The sequence below is a fragment of the Mustela lutreola genome, chromosome 7 (genome assembly GCF_030435805.1).
Source record: "Mustela lutreola isolate mMusLut2 chromosome 7, mMusLut2.pri, whole genome shotgun sequence".
NCBI classification, from domain to species: domain Eukaryota; kingdom Metazoa; phylum Chordata; class Mammalia; order Carnivora; family Mustelidae; genus Mustela; species Mustela lutreola.
In genome coordinates, this window is record NC_081296.1 from 108890098 (window position 1) to 108902362 (window position 12265).

Genomic DNA, 12265 nt, shown 5'->3' on the forward strand with positions numbered 1-12265 from the left:
AGTCAGGAAGAAGGCGAAGATGAGTACAGATCTGCCAGAAATGCAGCCAAAAATAAACGTCGTCGAAAGCTTAATGCACATACTTAACCAGGCACCTCAAATGTTAAATTGTCGGTACAGGTGGCTCCCGAGTGAAATTGACTGCTGTTTGGACCAGGTGGGAAGCAGGTGAAGCAAAGGCAGCTGCAGAGACTCTGATGTCCCCCCTATTAATTGCGTTTTCCTCCCTGTAATGCCAGGCTGCGCCACCCATTAAAAAGTCCTGTTTGTTTTTGCAGGCATTTACAGAGACTCAGAAAAAAAGATTGTTGTCATGGAAACAGCAGGTGCAGAAGCTCTTTCGGTCTTTCCCTCGGAAAACCCTTCTAGACATATCAGGATATCGACAGCAAAGAAAGTATGTTGGGATTTCATTCTTCTTAATGCACGGTGGTGGTTCCCTAGCCGGCTGCTGCCTCCCTTGGTTCCTGTGCAGGACCGTGGCAGGGCACCGTTCCTGGTCCACAGGATGCCCTGTGAGGAGTTCCAGATCGCACTCCTTCAACAGATGGAGTTGGGAAAAGGCTATAGAGAGAGAGCGTTCCCAGAAAAAGAACCACATATGATCTTTCGTAACGCATTTTACATGATCAAAATGACAGCATTGGGCCAGATGGGCATCGAGGGGGAGATGGATACAGTTGAAGGAACTGCCCGCAAAGCACGTTGGGGGTTGTCCGCAAAAAGGGGCCCTGAAAGGGACAAAAATGGGTTGTTCCAGCAGCACCTTCTGAGGTAGTGTCATTTCTTTCTCCCTTCTCGCTGCAGACTAGCTAATTATAGTTGGTGGCAGGGTGAAGAGCCCAGTGCTGGTCTATTTTGGTCTGAGCTGCAGTCCCAGAGTGAAGCAGCACCATTCTTGAGTTTTCATAGTACTTCCGCTTCTTGGATGCGGTTAAAAATAAGCCTCGTTGTACTTTAGAACCCATTACCTTAATCTGGTTTTAAATGGAGGAATCCGATTGCATATTAGAGGTGAAGTACAGCGACAGTCCGGGGGAGGAATTTAGGGAGGTGTGGGGTGAAGCCTTCAGCAGTGACAGGCAGTTAGGGGGAGACAAAGGGTGACGGTACAAGCATCGTGAAAAATCAATTCTGTTTTACATTTTTAAACATGAGCGCGTAAATAATTTTTCACCTGCACCTGAAAAGTTCTGAATTCATTTCTCAGTGCGCACAGAGAAGCTCTGTGTCATTAACAATTTTGGCATTTATTTGCAGAAGTATGTCTTAAATCATCACTGTTTTATATCATCTGGGGGAGATAAGGATAGCTGGGATTTATGGAAAGTTTTCATTAAAGATTAATGGAAAAGTTGATGTGTTATCACCTGCCAGCATACATTACACTGTTATTTATTAAACAAACATTTAGCACTTCCTGTATGCCAAGTGGTATCCAAGCATTTTAGGAATATTAATACATTTAATCCTTGCAACAACCATATGAGGTAGAGTTGCTATTATTAACTTCCATTTACAGAGGACTTGGTAGGCAGTGGGTGTCCAGGATTTGGACCAGGCAGGCCAGCACCAGCTGCAGAGTCCGTGCTTTTAACCCACTACACATGCCAGGCAGCCCTCATGCTCTCCAGCCAATGTGCAGAAAAAACCATAAGGCAGAGCGGCCCCCTCATGGCAACTCCCTGGATCCGAGCTCTCTGGGGTTGCCCTCCCCGGGGAGATGGGCTGGGACCACCTGTGCACTCTGAGGATTCCCAGGGGCCCAGGTGAAAAGCAAGACAGGCTAGTAGGTCTCTTGTCCTGGGGACTGCCCCCTACCCAGGTTCGCTCTCCCTTCTTGTAAAGGCAGTCGTACATCTCTGAAGCGAGAGGATGAGGTTCCAGATCCCTCTTGTACCTCCAGGCCCTCAGGAAACATGTTGAAAGAGGAAGAAGGAATTTAGAGGATAAAGAGGAAGACAGAGCTTTTGAGCTCTTTGCTTCTCTCAAAAGAGAAGAGCTGCCTCTGTCAGCTCTGCTCTGTCTGGGGTGCATATCGGAGTTCCCCTGAACCCTGAGCTCTCTAGAGTGTTACTAACTAACGTGTGTATTGGGCTACCCAAAGTTTGCCATATTGGAGTCTTGATGGACCTGTTTTTCTTGATGAGATAAGAATGAATTCAATCATCAGTTGTGGAAGTGGCTAAAGCTCTAGAAAAATCATTTGTTCTCATAAGTATTACTTCTGGGGTCTTTTTATGCTATTAATTTGCTTCGAAGAACCGTTTCTCCCATAATACAAAGGTAACTGCCGCCCAGCCCCTGCCTGAATGATCAGAAAAACCAACTTAATTGGTTCTTATTAATCAGCCTGTGCACGCATTTCAAGGTAATGAAGTCAGTTGGCTAGATTTAGGGAATCCGAGAAAGACACAGATGGGCTGAGCAAAAGAATGAGAAATGAAAACTGAACTAGTGTCACTTTGCTTCCCCCTCCCCGCCCCAGAAAGAATGATTAGATCATTAAGCCTAGTCATCTTAAGTAACCCTCAAAACTCTGGCTTTGTAATAACCAACTAAGGGTTTCACAGTAGGGTCCCACAGCCATTAGAAAGATGGCCTAGCCAAATTCTACCCCTGATCTAGCCTGATCCCATAATGTTCTGGGCTCTACCTGCCACATACAGCCCAGCTCATGGGTCCTAGCTGTCGGAGTCCCTGGAGCCCTGGTTTCAGTGACTAAGTGTCCCATCACAGAATCTTCTACCCACATGATATTGCTCGAGGATATCATCTTGCCTTCCTGGAAGCACAAATCATTTTAACGTCACCCGTTGACTACTGTATTTTGCATATGAAATAACTTTTTAAAAATCCGACCAAAAAGGAAAATGAGCAAAAAAACTATCTGCACTAAATAAGGAAAAGTCTTAGAATACTGAATCATCTGCCAGGTGGCCAAAGGACAAGTTTTCATCGCTTAAAAAACAAACAACCACTTGATTCTTGTTTCCACCTATCATGGATCTCAGACTGTCTGTCCTCCAAAAGAGGTCGTCTAGATCGTGTGATCTAGGAGCTCTTACCCTCTCCAGGCCCAGATTTCTTCCAAACCAAAAAATTTTAATGTTCATTAAAAAAAAAAAAAAGAAGAAGAAGAAGTGGGGGAGACCCATCTACTTACATGTAGATAAGTCCCTGACAGGAATCAGGAACCCTTTCCTTTGCCCCAAAAACCTGGAAGTGGGAAGACACAGGCCCAGAAATCAGTTGCAGCCAGCTCACCTGTGGAATTCTCTTCCCCGCCCCCTTTCCCCCTAGGAAATGTAGGCATTCTGGGGAGAAGAGAAACATTTTCTGAGATCACCTGTCTAATGGCTTAGATGCCCCCCCCACACAATTCTCTTTCGCAGGAAATTACTATTTTGCAACCACCCCCCCCCCCCAAATCCCCATTAAATTCTTCAGCTGGTTAAACTACGTCATTATCCCGGTCTGCTGGAGTCCCCTCACAGGCTTGGTACGAACCTCCCCTGTGTGGCTGGGAAAGCAAGTCTGTTCCATCTTGTGGCCATTGGAGGTAAAGCATTTCGAGTTAAACATCAGTGAATGACTAAAGCTGACTCTTCTTGGAAAGAATGTGCTGGTTCTGAAACCCTACTGGCTGCCGCGCACCATCATGGAACCTGAAGCATGTTGGAGAAGGAGGAGTTCTTGAGCGCTGAGGTCACTGGAGAAGTGGGAGCACGGTGTCCCAATGCCATGCCACGGGTCCATGGCGGCCTCCCTGGGTCCATGTGGGGAAGCATGGGACCTCCCCATCTTTCTGCAACAGGGAGGGCCTGTGGAGTTGGGGAGCCATCAGTGTCCTAGGTCCAGAATACTTGCAAACATCATCATCTCTGTTCCCCTTCCCCACTCTCAAGCTGGGAATCAGAGCCCCAGACATGGGGTCAGCGCTTCCACAGGGAGAAGCATCCTGATGGCAGAGGTGAATGTCCGTTCATTCACTCAGCGTGCATTCACTGTGCCGGGAGCCAGCGGCCTGGGCCATGCAGGACTGCTGAGAATGGATGCCGTCTTTTCTGTCTCAGAGCTGCTATCCTAGCGGGGCTCACAGGCTACCCTTTACAAGTGTGCTACACAGACATCAGAAACAGACTGTGGTGTGGCAGAAGGTGCACGGATCCTGGCTCTGCACTCTTGCTCTATGTGGCTTTGGGATGGGCACGTGAGCGCTCAGGGTCCTAGGACCCGGCAGGCAAGACCGCTGAAGAGCACCCCGGCCAACCTCCCAGGCTCGTATTTCAGCACTGTCCCCTTCTGCCCGCGGGACCTTTGCAAAATCACGAAGCACTCAGTGTTTATTCTCCAGCTGTAAAAGGGGATAGGGCACCTACTTCCTCGGGTTTTCGTGAGGACTGAAGAATCAGGGTCAAAACCCCAGGATGGTGCACGTGATAGTCCCTCTCAGATGTCTCTTAGCTGTCATCTTAATCCTAGCCTTTTCCTGCATGCAGCTACCCTGTGGCCCTAGAGAGACCTCATAACTGTCAAAACGCAAGCAGACTCCGGGAAGGCAGCCCACTGGCAGCCTGGGGTTTGGGAACTACACTGGGTGGCTGACAGCCTCTCACTGCTCTCTTCCCCCTCGCAGCCGCGGCTTTGGGCAGTCCAACTCCCTCCCGACAGCCGGCTCTGTTGGCGGTGGTATGGGCCGGCGGAACCCGCGCCAGTACCAGATCCCCTCCCGGAACGTCCCATCCGCCCGCCTCGGCCTCTTGGGCACCAGTGGATTCGTCAGCTCCACCCAGCGCAGCACCGCGGCCAACCCCACCATCATGAAGCAAGGAAGACAGGTTGGTTCTGTGTCTGCGGAGGGGGGTAGGCCGCCAGGCTCAGGGCCCCAGGCTTCAGGACCTATCCCTACATGACCCCACGGTGAGCACAGAGGCCAAGGAGGGCTGCGCTGAGATACAGGGGTCCCTGTGCTCGAAAGTAGCCAGTGGTTTGTGCTGTTTCTCTGGGAGACCGAGCAATCCCATGGCTGCACCTGACTTCGTGGGATTTACTTAGGATGCCCTCTGGCCACTTTAACCTTGGGGGCCCTGCACATAGCACCCTGTAGAAGGAAATGCAAGACCTTTTATGTGCCCCTGGTCCTTGACCTGCCCCAGCAGAACTCACCACCTCCGGATCTGGGTTCCAGAGTTCTAAGGAGCTTTCTTAGCCTTATTCACTGCGAAAAGCTCCTTTGTCACCGTCCCAGCTGAGGTGGGGAATCCAAAGAGGAGCCTGAGAGGCTGTCAGAGAAAGAGCGGGACATCCTCCACCTGTCAAGACCAGGCTGCCCCAGAGGTCTTTACTGTGTGATTTAGATTTGATTTCTGTCCCACGGCTCCCCACCCACCAGTCCCATTTCGCACCCTGCCCAATACCTTCCATCTATGTGCCCGGCTTTGTGGATGGAAAGGCTTTGTGGGGCTCCACAGTTGGGGGCTGGGATTGGAGGGGCACGAGTGGGTCTGCATTGTCATGAGAAACTAAGGGATGATTGGTTTAAAAACAAGAGAAGAGCTCCCGGGAAAATGGGCAGGATTTCCTCTCCAGAGCATACACCACAAGGTCTGAGAAAGCCCCACTTGCTGACCGTTGTGGGAAGCCCCACATCAGTTCAAGAGGAAGTCACCACCAGGACACCCGCATAATAATAAACGCGAGCTCAGTGTGCCAGCTCAGTGCCAGCTGAAAGACTCTTTTTTCTCCCCCTCGCTTTGTAGTAAGTTGTAAGAATCTCAAAAAGAAAATCAAATGAGAGCCCCGAAATAGTTTGTGCTCTTCATTGCAAACATTTATAGAACTCTTTCCATCTCCGAAAAAAAGTGATAGGAAAAGCAAAGGCAACAAAAGGGATAAAAAGAGTTTTGGAGATCGTGAAAGAGAAAGCTGTCCAGATTAAGCTGGGGTTTAGAGAGGCCTGGGGCTTGGAGAGGGGAAGAAAATGAATGGAATCTCAACCCCCCTCTCTATAAATATGTGGATGGGCAGCACGAGCCTACGAGCCCTCTCCCAGAAGTTAGCAAAGAGTTCTTCAGGGGTATCTGCCTCTGGCATTCTGGCTGGCGGCCCTGCTCCACAACCCTCCCCAGACCCCAGGGTGTGTGAGCTAATGGGTCCCCCGTTTTGTGTTTCTCATAGAACCTATGGTTCGCCAACCCTGGGGGCAGCAACAGCATGCCGAGCCGCACCCACAGCTCAGTCCAAAGGACCCGCTCGCTGCCCGTGCACACTTCTCCACAGAATATGCTGATGTTCCAGCAGCCAGGTAGGGCTCTGCACTTGATCTCTCCCTCTCTCCTCCCCCTGACACACAGGGGAGGCCAGGACGCCAAAATAGATGCCCCTGTGAACCCAGCCGGAAAGTGCTTAGCCTCGACTGTCACCACGCATTCTTTTGAGCTTATAGAAGCCTTTCCTTTTTTAAACTGTGCCTTGCCAGCATGAATAGCGGCTGGTTGGCTGGGAGCCAGCACATGGAGCCCCAGAGTCGGTTGCAATCTGACGGGGATATTTTTGATACTAGTCATATTTCTAGATTGATTAAACCAGAGATATCACTGGAGGGTATCTGGGGGAGTTGGGAGGGGTTCCATGTGCAGTATGCATGTGCATGTCTGTGTGTGTGTGTGTTTACTTTGGGTGTATGTCGGGGGGATGTGCAGAAAGTAAAACAGAGAAAGAGAAAACTTCCACAGCATTGACGCTAAGAGACTTACCCCTGGTTGGGGAGCACCTTGCAAACATGACTTCTTGGACCAGCCATCTTCCCTTTTCTTGGTCAAAGAGCAGCGTGGTCACTTCAAGTCAGTGGCATCTCTCACCGTGCCTCCTAAAAGCAGGGTTACCAAAACGATGCACAGACAATGATCACTTGCACTTTGTCTATGAGACAGCAACCTCTTAAGAGTCTGTGAGTAATATAGAGCCATCCAAACAATGACTGAATCTAGCTTGATGGCTTTCTAAGTGGGAAAATCAGACAGGTACAGGGGTTGTACCTGTAGGAAAATACCCACCCTAGGCAAGAGGGACGCTCTGAACAGCAAGTCTTACAGGAGTTTGAGGAGAAGAAGTGTCGCTGTGGCCTGGGTAGGCAAGAAAGCCTCTTGGAATTGGAGCTGAGCTTCAGGGGACGGAGAGTGAAGACGTGGAAAGAGGAGGGTGGAGTTGCACGCAGAAGGAGACAAGGGAGCAAGACCACAATCGTACCAAGTACCTCAGTGAGTTCCAGAAGCCGTGGCTGAGCCAAAGGGTCAAGCTGAAGTAGCAGTGAGTAGAACAAGGGAGTTGGAAAGATCCTGGCTGATGACAGGGGCTCTGAACCCAAGGCCAAGGAGCTCGGACCCCAGCCACTCTCAGTGGAGAATGTGTGGAAGATTCTGAGTAGGAGTGTGCCTGGTGGAGTGAGGGAAAGGTGGGACGGAGATCAGGAGACACTGAGGAGGAATGGCAAGGCGAGGTAAGGTGTGTCAGGAAAGGAAGATGGTCCAAATGCTTGTTTAAACTTGCTTCTTCTAGAACATTTACTGTTTGTGCATGTTTGTTTTAAAATGCCTTTGATACTTGTAGCTTCCCGGGAAGAAATATTTGATGAAATTTAGGGGTTGTGAAGGTCTTCTCCCTGGGTCTTGTAGTCGCAGCCTCTGTTTTCATGCAGAATTTTGTATAATCCACTTCCAATAAAAGAGAAGCTAGATGAGATTTGAAGATATCCTGGGAACGAGGAGATCTTTCACCTTGAAGTATCCTTCGACCCTGATCTCAGGCCCCGTCCTGGGACGACATACCAGCCACCCTGCAGCTTCATGGGAGGCCTAGCACAGCTGACCATTCTCCTTCTCCTTCAGTCTCTATACACCTGTGGCCTCCTTGCTCCTTTCTAAGCCCCTGTCCCTTCGTTTGGCTTCTTCCAAGTCCTCAGTCCTCTCTTCTCACCTTACTTTCCCCCACATTCTCCTGTGTGAATTGGGAAGACCAGGCCCACCAGGAAGAGCTGGGCCATCCCTAGGACGACTCTTTGAGTCTGTAGATACATATCCTCTATCTGCACCTTTGTCACTTGCTAATGCTCAGAGCAACAATAACCCTAAGATTGTTTCCACCCTCTTGTTCTTACCGTTTAAAAAAAAAAAAAAAAAGGTCCTAGCCTCAGCAATCAGACAACAAAAGGAAATTAAAGGCATCCAAATCGGCAAAGAAGAAGTCAAATTATCACTCTTCGCAGATGATATGATACTATATGTGGAAAACCCAAAAGACTCCACTCCAAAACTGCTAGAACTTATACAGGAATTCAGTAAAGTGTCAGGATATAAAATCAATGCACAGAAATCAGTTGCATTTCTCTATACCAACAGCAAGACAGAAGAAAGAGATATTAAGGAGTCAATCCCATTTACAATTGCATCCAAAACCATAAGATACCTAGGAATAAACCTAACCAAAGAGACACAGAATCTATACTCAGAAAACTATAAAGTACTCATGAAAGAAATTGAGGAAGACACAAAGAAATGGAAAAATGTTCCATGCTCCTGGATTGGAAGAATAAATATTGTGAAAATGTCTATGCTACCTAAAGCAATCTACACATTTAATGCAATTCCTATCAAAGTACCATCCATCTTTTTCAAAGAAATGGAACAAATAATTCTAAAATTTATATGGAACCAGAAAAGACCTCGAATAGCCAAAGGGATATTGAAAAAGAAAGCCAACGTTGGTGGCATCACAATTCCGGACTTCAAGCTCTATTACAAAGCTGTCATCATCAAGACAGCATGGTACTGGCACAAAAACAGACACATAGATCAATGGAACAGAATAGAGAGCCCAGAAATAGACCCTCAAATCTATGGTCAACTAATCTTCGACAAAGCAGGAAAGAATGTCCAATGGAAAAAAGACAGCCTTTTCAATAAATGGTGCTGGGAAAATTGGACAGCCACATGCAGAAAAATGAAATTGGACCATTTCCTTACACCACACACAAAAATAGACTCAAAATGGATGAAGGATCTCAATGTACGAAAGGAATCCATCAAAATCCTTGAGGAGAACACGGGCAGCAACCTCTTCGACCTCTGCCGCAGCAACATCTTCCTAGGAACAACGCAAAAGGCAAGGGAAGCAAGGGAAAAAATGAACTACTGGGATTTCATCAAGATCAAAAGCTTTTGCACAGCAAAGGAAACAGTTAACAAAATCAAAAGACAACTGACAGAATGGGAGAAGATATTTGCAAACGACATATCAGATAAAGGACTAGTGTCCAGAATCTATAAAGAACTTAGCAAACTCAACACCCAAAGAACAAATAATCCAATCAAGAAATGGGCAGAAGACATGAACAGACATTTCTGCAAAGAAGACATCCAGATGGCGAACAGACACATGAAAAAGTGCTCCATATCACTTGGCATCAGGGAAATACAAATCAAAACCACAATGAGATATCACCTCACACCAGTCAGAATGGCTAAAATCAACAAGTCAGGAAATGACAGATGCTGGCGAGGATGCGGAGAAAGGGAAACCCTCCTACACTGTTGGTGGGAATGCAAGCTGGTGCAGCCACTCTGGAAAACAGCATGGAGGTTCCTCAAAATGTTGAAAATAGAACTGCCCTATGACCCAGCAATTGCACTATTGGGTATTTACCCTAAAGATACAAATGTAGTGATCCAAAGGGACACATGCACCCGAATGTTTATAGCAGCAATGTCCACAATAGCCAAACTATGGAAAGAACCTAGATGTCCATCAACAGATGAATGGATCAAGAAGATGTGGTATATATACACAATGGAATACTATGCAGCCATCAAAAGAAATGAAATCTTGCCATTTGCAACAACATGGATGGAACTAGAGCGTATCATGCTTAGCGAAATAAGTCAAGCAGAGAAAGACAACTATCATATGATCTCCCTGATATGAGGAAGTGGTGATGCAACATGGAGGCTTAAGTGGGTAGAAGAAGAATAAATGAAACAAGATGGGATTGGGAGGGAGACAAACCATAAGTGACTCTTAATCTCACAAAACAAACTGAGGGTTGCCGGGGGGAGGGGGTTTGGGAGAAGGGGGTGGGATTATGGACATTGGGGAGGGTATGTGATTTGGTGAGTGCTATGAAGTGTGTAAACCTGGTGATTCACAGACCTGTACCCCTGGGGATAAAAATATATGTTTATAAAAAATAAAAAATTTAAAAAAAAAATAAAAAAAAAAATCAAATAATATAGAAAGGCTTTTAAGGAAAAGTGACTGTCCCCTTCCCCTCCCCCTCTAGGCCCCCAGTCTCATCTCCCAGAGACAGCCACTTAAAATTATTTTCACTTTTCCTGGTAGTTAACTCAAATTCTCTAAATGATGTTCTTTATAAATGGGACTTAGAACTCCAGAATGCTTGGAGGTTTTTTTTTTTAAGGGAGGGGTTCAATTAGCCTCCTGCATAAGCAAATAAACTGGTGAGTACTGGGCAGGAGCTACTCTTAAGTCCTGCCCAGCACATTCAGCCCATGCTGGGTGGTTCTTCCCAGGACATGGTCATGAAGAGCAAGGCAGACACAGCCACGACTTTGGGATTCCTGGCTGAAGAGAACAGACCCTGCACAGAGTCACTGCCATGGGAGGCGCCTTAGTCTCCAAGATCATTCCTGCCCCTGGCAGATCAGACACTGGTTTTTAAGACCACAAGTCATCATCAGAGCTCTTCCTTCTTCCTGAGGAGTCAGCCTTGTTGACAGGGCTACCACAGCTAACAGCCATAGTCAGGCCCAGACGAAGTTTTGTACTAGATAGACAGGGTCTATCCAGGATGGGCCTTGCCTCTCAGAGCAGCATGTCCTTGTTTGTTTGGCAGGTGTCTAGGGGCTGACAGCCGGGGGGGCTCATGACCAAACTACAAGTATCATGTCAGGGAGTCAAAATTAGGAAGGCAGCAAGTGGCTTTCATCTTTACACAAGCAGAAGTGGTAGTGAACACAAAATGGAGTAGAGATGTGTGACCAACCCTAAATTAGATCCTCAGAAAACCATTATAATACAGCACAGTGGCTTCCTCCTGGCCACTGAATATCTTTAGAATGTTCCATTTTAAATCAGATGGGTAGATCTTGAAGATGACAATTCAAACTTAAAATGCTTTCATTAAAATGATGGAAAATTTTAAATGTCTCCAAAGAATATAGAATAGTCTGGGGGCTAGAACAAGCTCCCGAGTTGTGTATCAATTAATCAGTCACCTGGCACAAATTTGCAAAACAATCTCTTCTTTCCTGGATCTACAGGATTTGTGGACCCCTTGAAGGCCACGTCAGGAGTGGTATTTTAGTTTATTCCCACAGGAACAGTTTTCTAGATGTTTCCTGGGATAAACAAGGAGAGCCACTAAGTGATCGCCGCCTCTCACTGGCCTGTGGCAAGAGTAAGAAACACTAAGCTGGTCCTCCCAGAGCAAGAGGGAGAAGGGTCTTCTACACTCACCAGTGGGGTAACTTGAGCTCAAAACAGGTGTGGTGCCTAGTGTAGTAATGTTCTCCCAAAAAGGCAGGGTGTTTTCCCAACTGGAAAATTAGTTTGGAAATCGCTTGCAGAAGGACTACCTTCTCTTGGAAGCAGATCTCTTCCTTGCTGACCAAGGCTCAGCCGTCACTGAGATCCAGTCAGAGAGGATCTCAAAACAGCCCGGGTGTAGCACTGAGAAGCCACAAAGTCTCCTCACCATCTGGAGGGCCTGACAGGAAGGGGCTGAGGGACCAGAAGCCGACATTGAAAGAAAAGCCTGAGGAAGGGCAGTCTGGGCAGTCTCACAGAGCTTTATTTTGGAGTTCCTTCCTGCACAAAACCATCTGCAAACCATCCTTGGTGCTGTACTGCCCCAGATGTGAGATGGGTAATAAGGTGCCTTGCATGGCAGCCGTTCATGAAGTATCGTAGTTGTTCGCCATAGCAGACCTCCCCTACGCACCAGCTCGTGACTGTATTTCTTCCACCATTAGAATGCTGCATACCAGGGAACACAGTGCCCCAAGCTGTTGTCATTCATTGCCTCCTTCGTGTGAGTTTCTCCCTTTCAGAGAACTGCCTTTCAAAAGAGTGGGGAGAGGGAGAGTGCCGTACATACACTGGGTCCATTAGGGGAATGCAAGGGGCCGCCATGCAGAGGAAGGGACCAGAACAGGGACCCACTTAAAGTACCTGGTGCACTTCTGCTCTC

The 12265-nt window shown here is 47.5% G+C and overlaps 1 protein-coding gene across 5 annotated transcripts in view; it reads left to right on the forward strand.

Moving 5' to 3' along the window:
- SAMD4A (sterile alpha motif domain containing 4A) overlaps window positions 1-12265 on the forward strand; it is a 206769-nt gene that overhangs the window by 180457 nt on the left and 14047 nt on the right. For all 5 annotated transcript variants that reach the window (XM_059182141.1, XM_059182142.1, XM_059182143.1 and 2 more), the window contains 3 exons: window positions 279-397; window positions 4640-4841; window positions 6181-6307. In XM_059182141.1, coding sequence (XP_059038124.1) covers window positions 279-397; window positions 4640-4841; window positions 6181-6307 — 448 coding nt within the window. The remainder of the gene's footprint in view (window positions 1-278; window positions 398-4639; window positions 4842-6180; window positions 6308-12265) is intronic.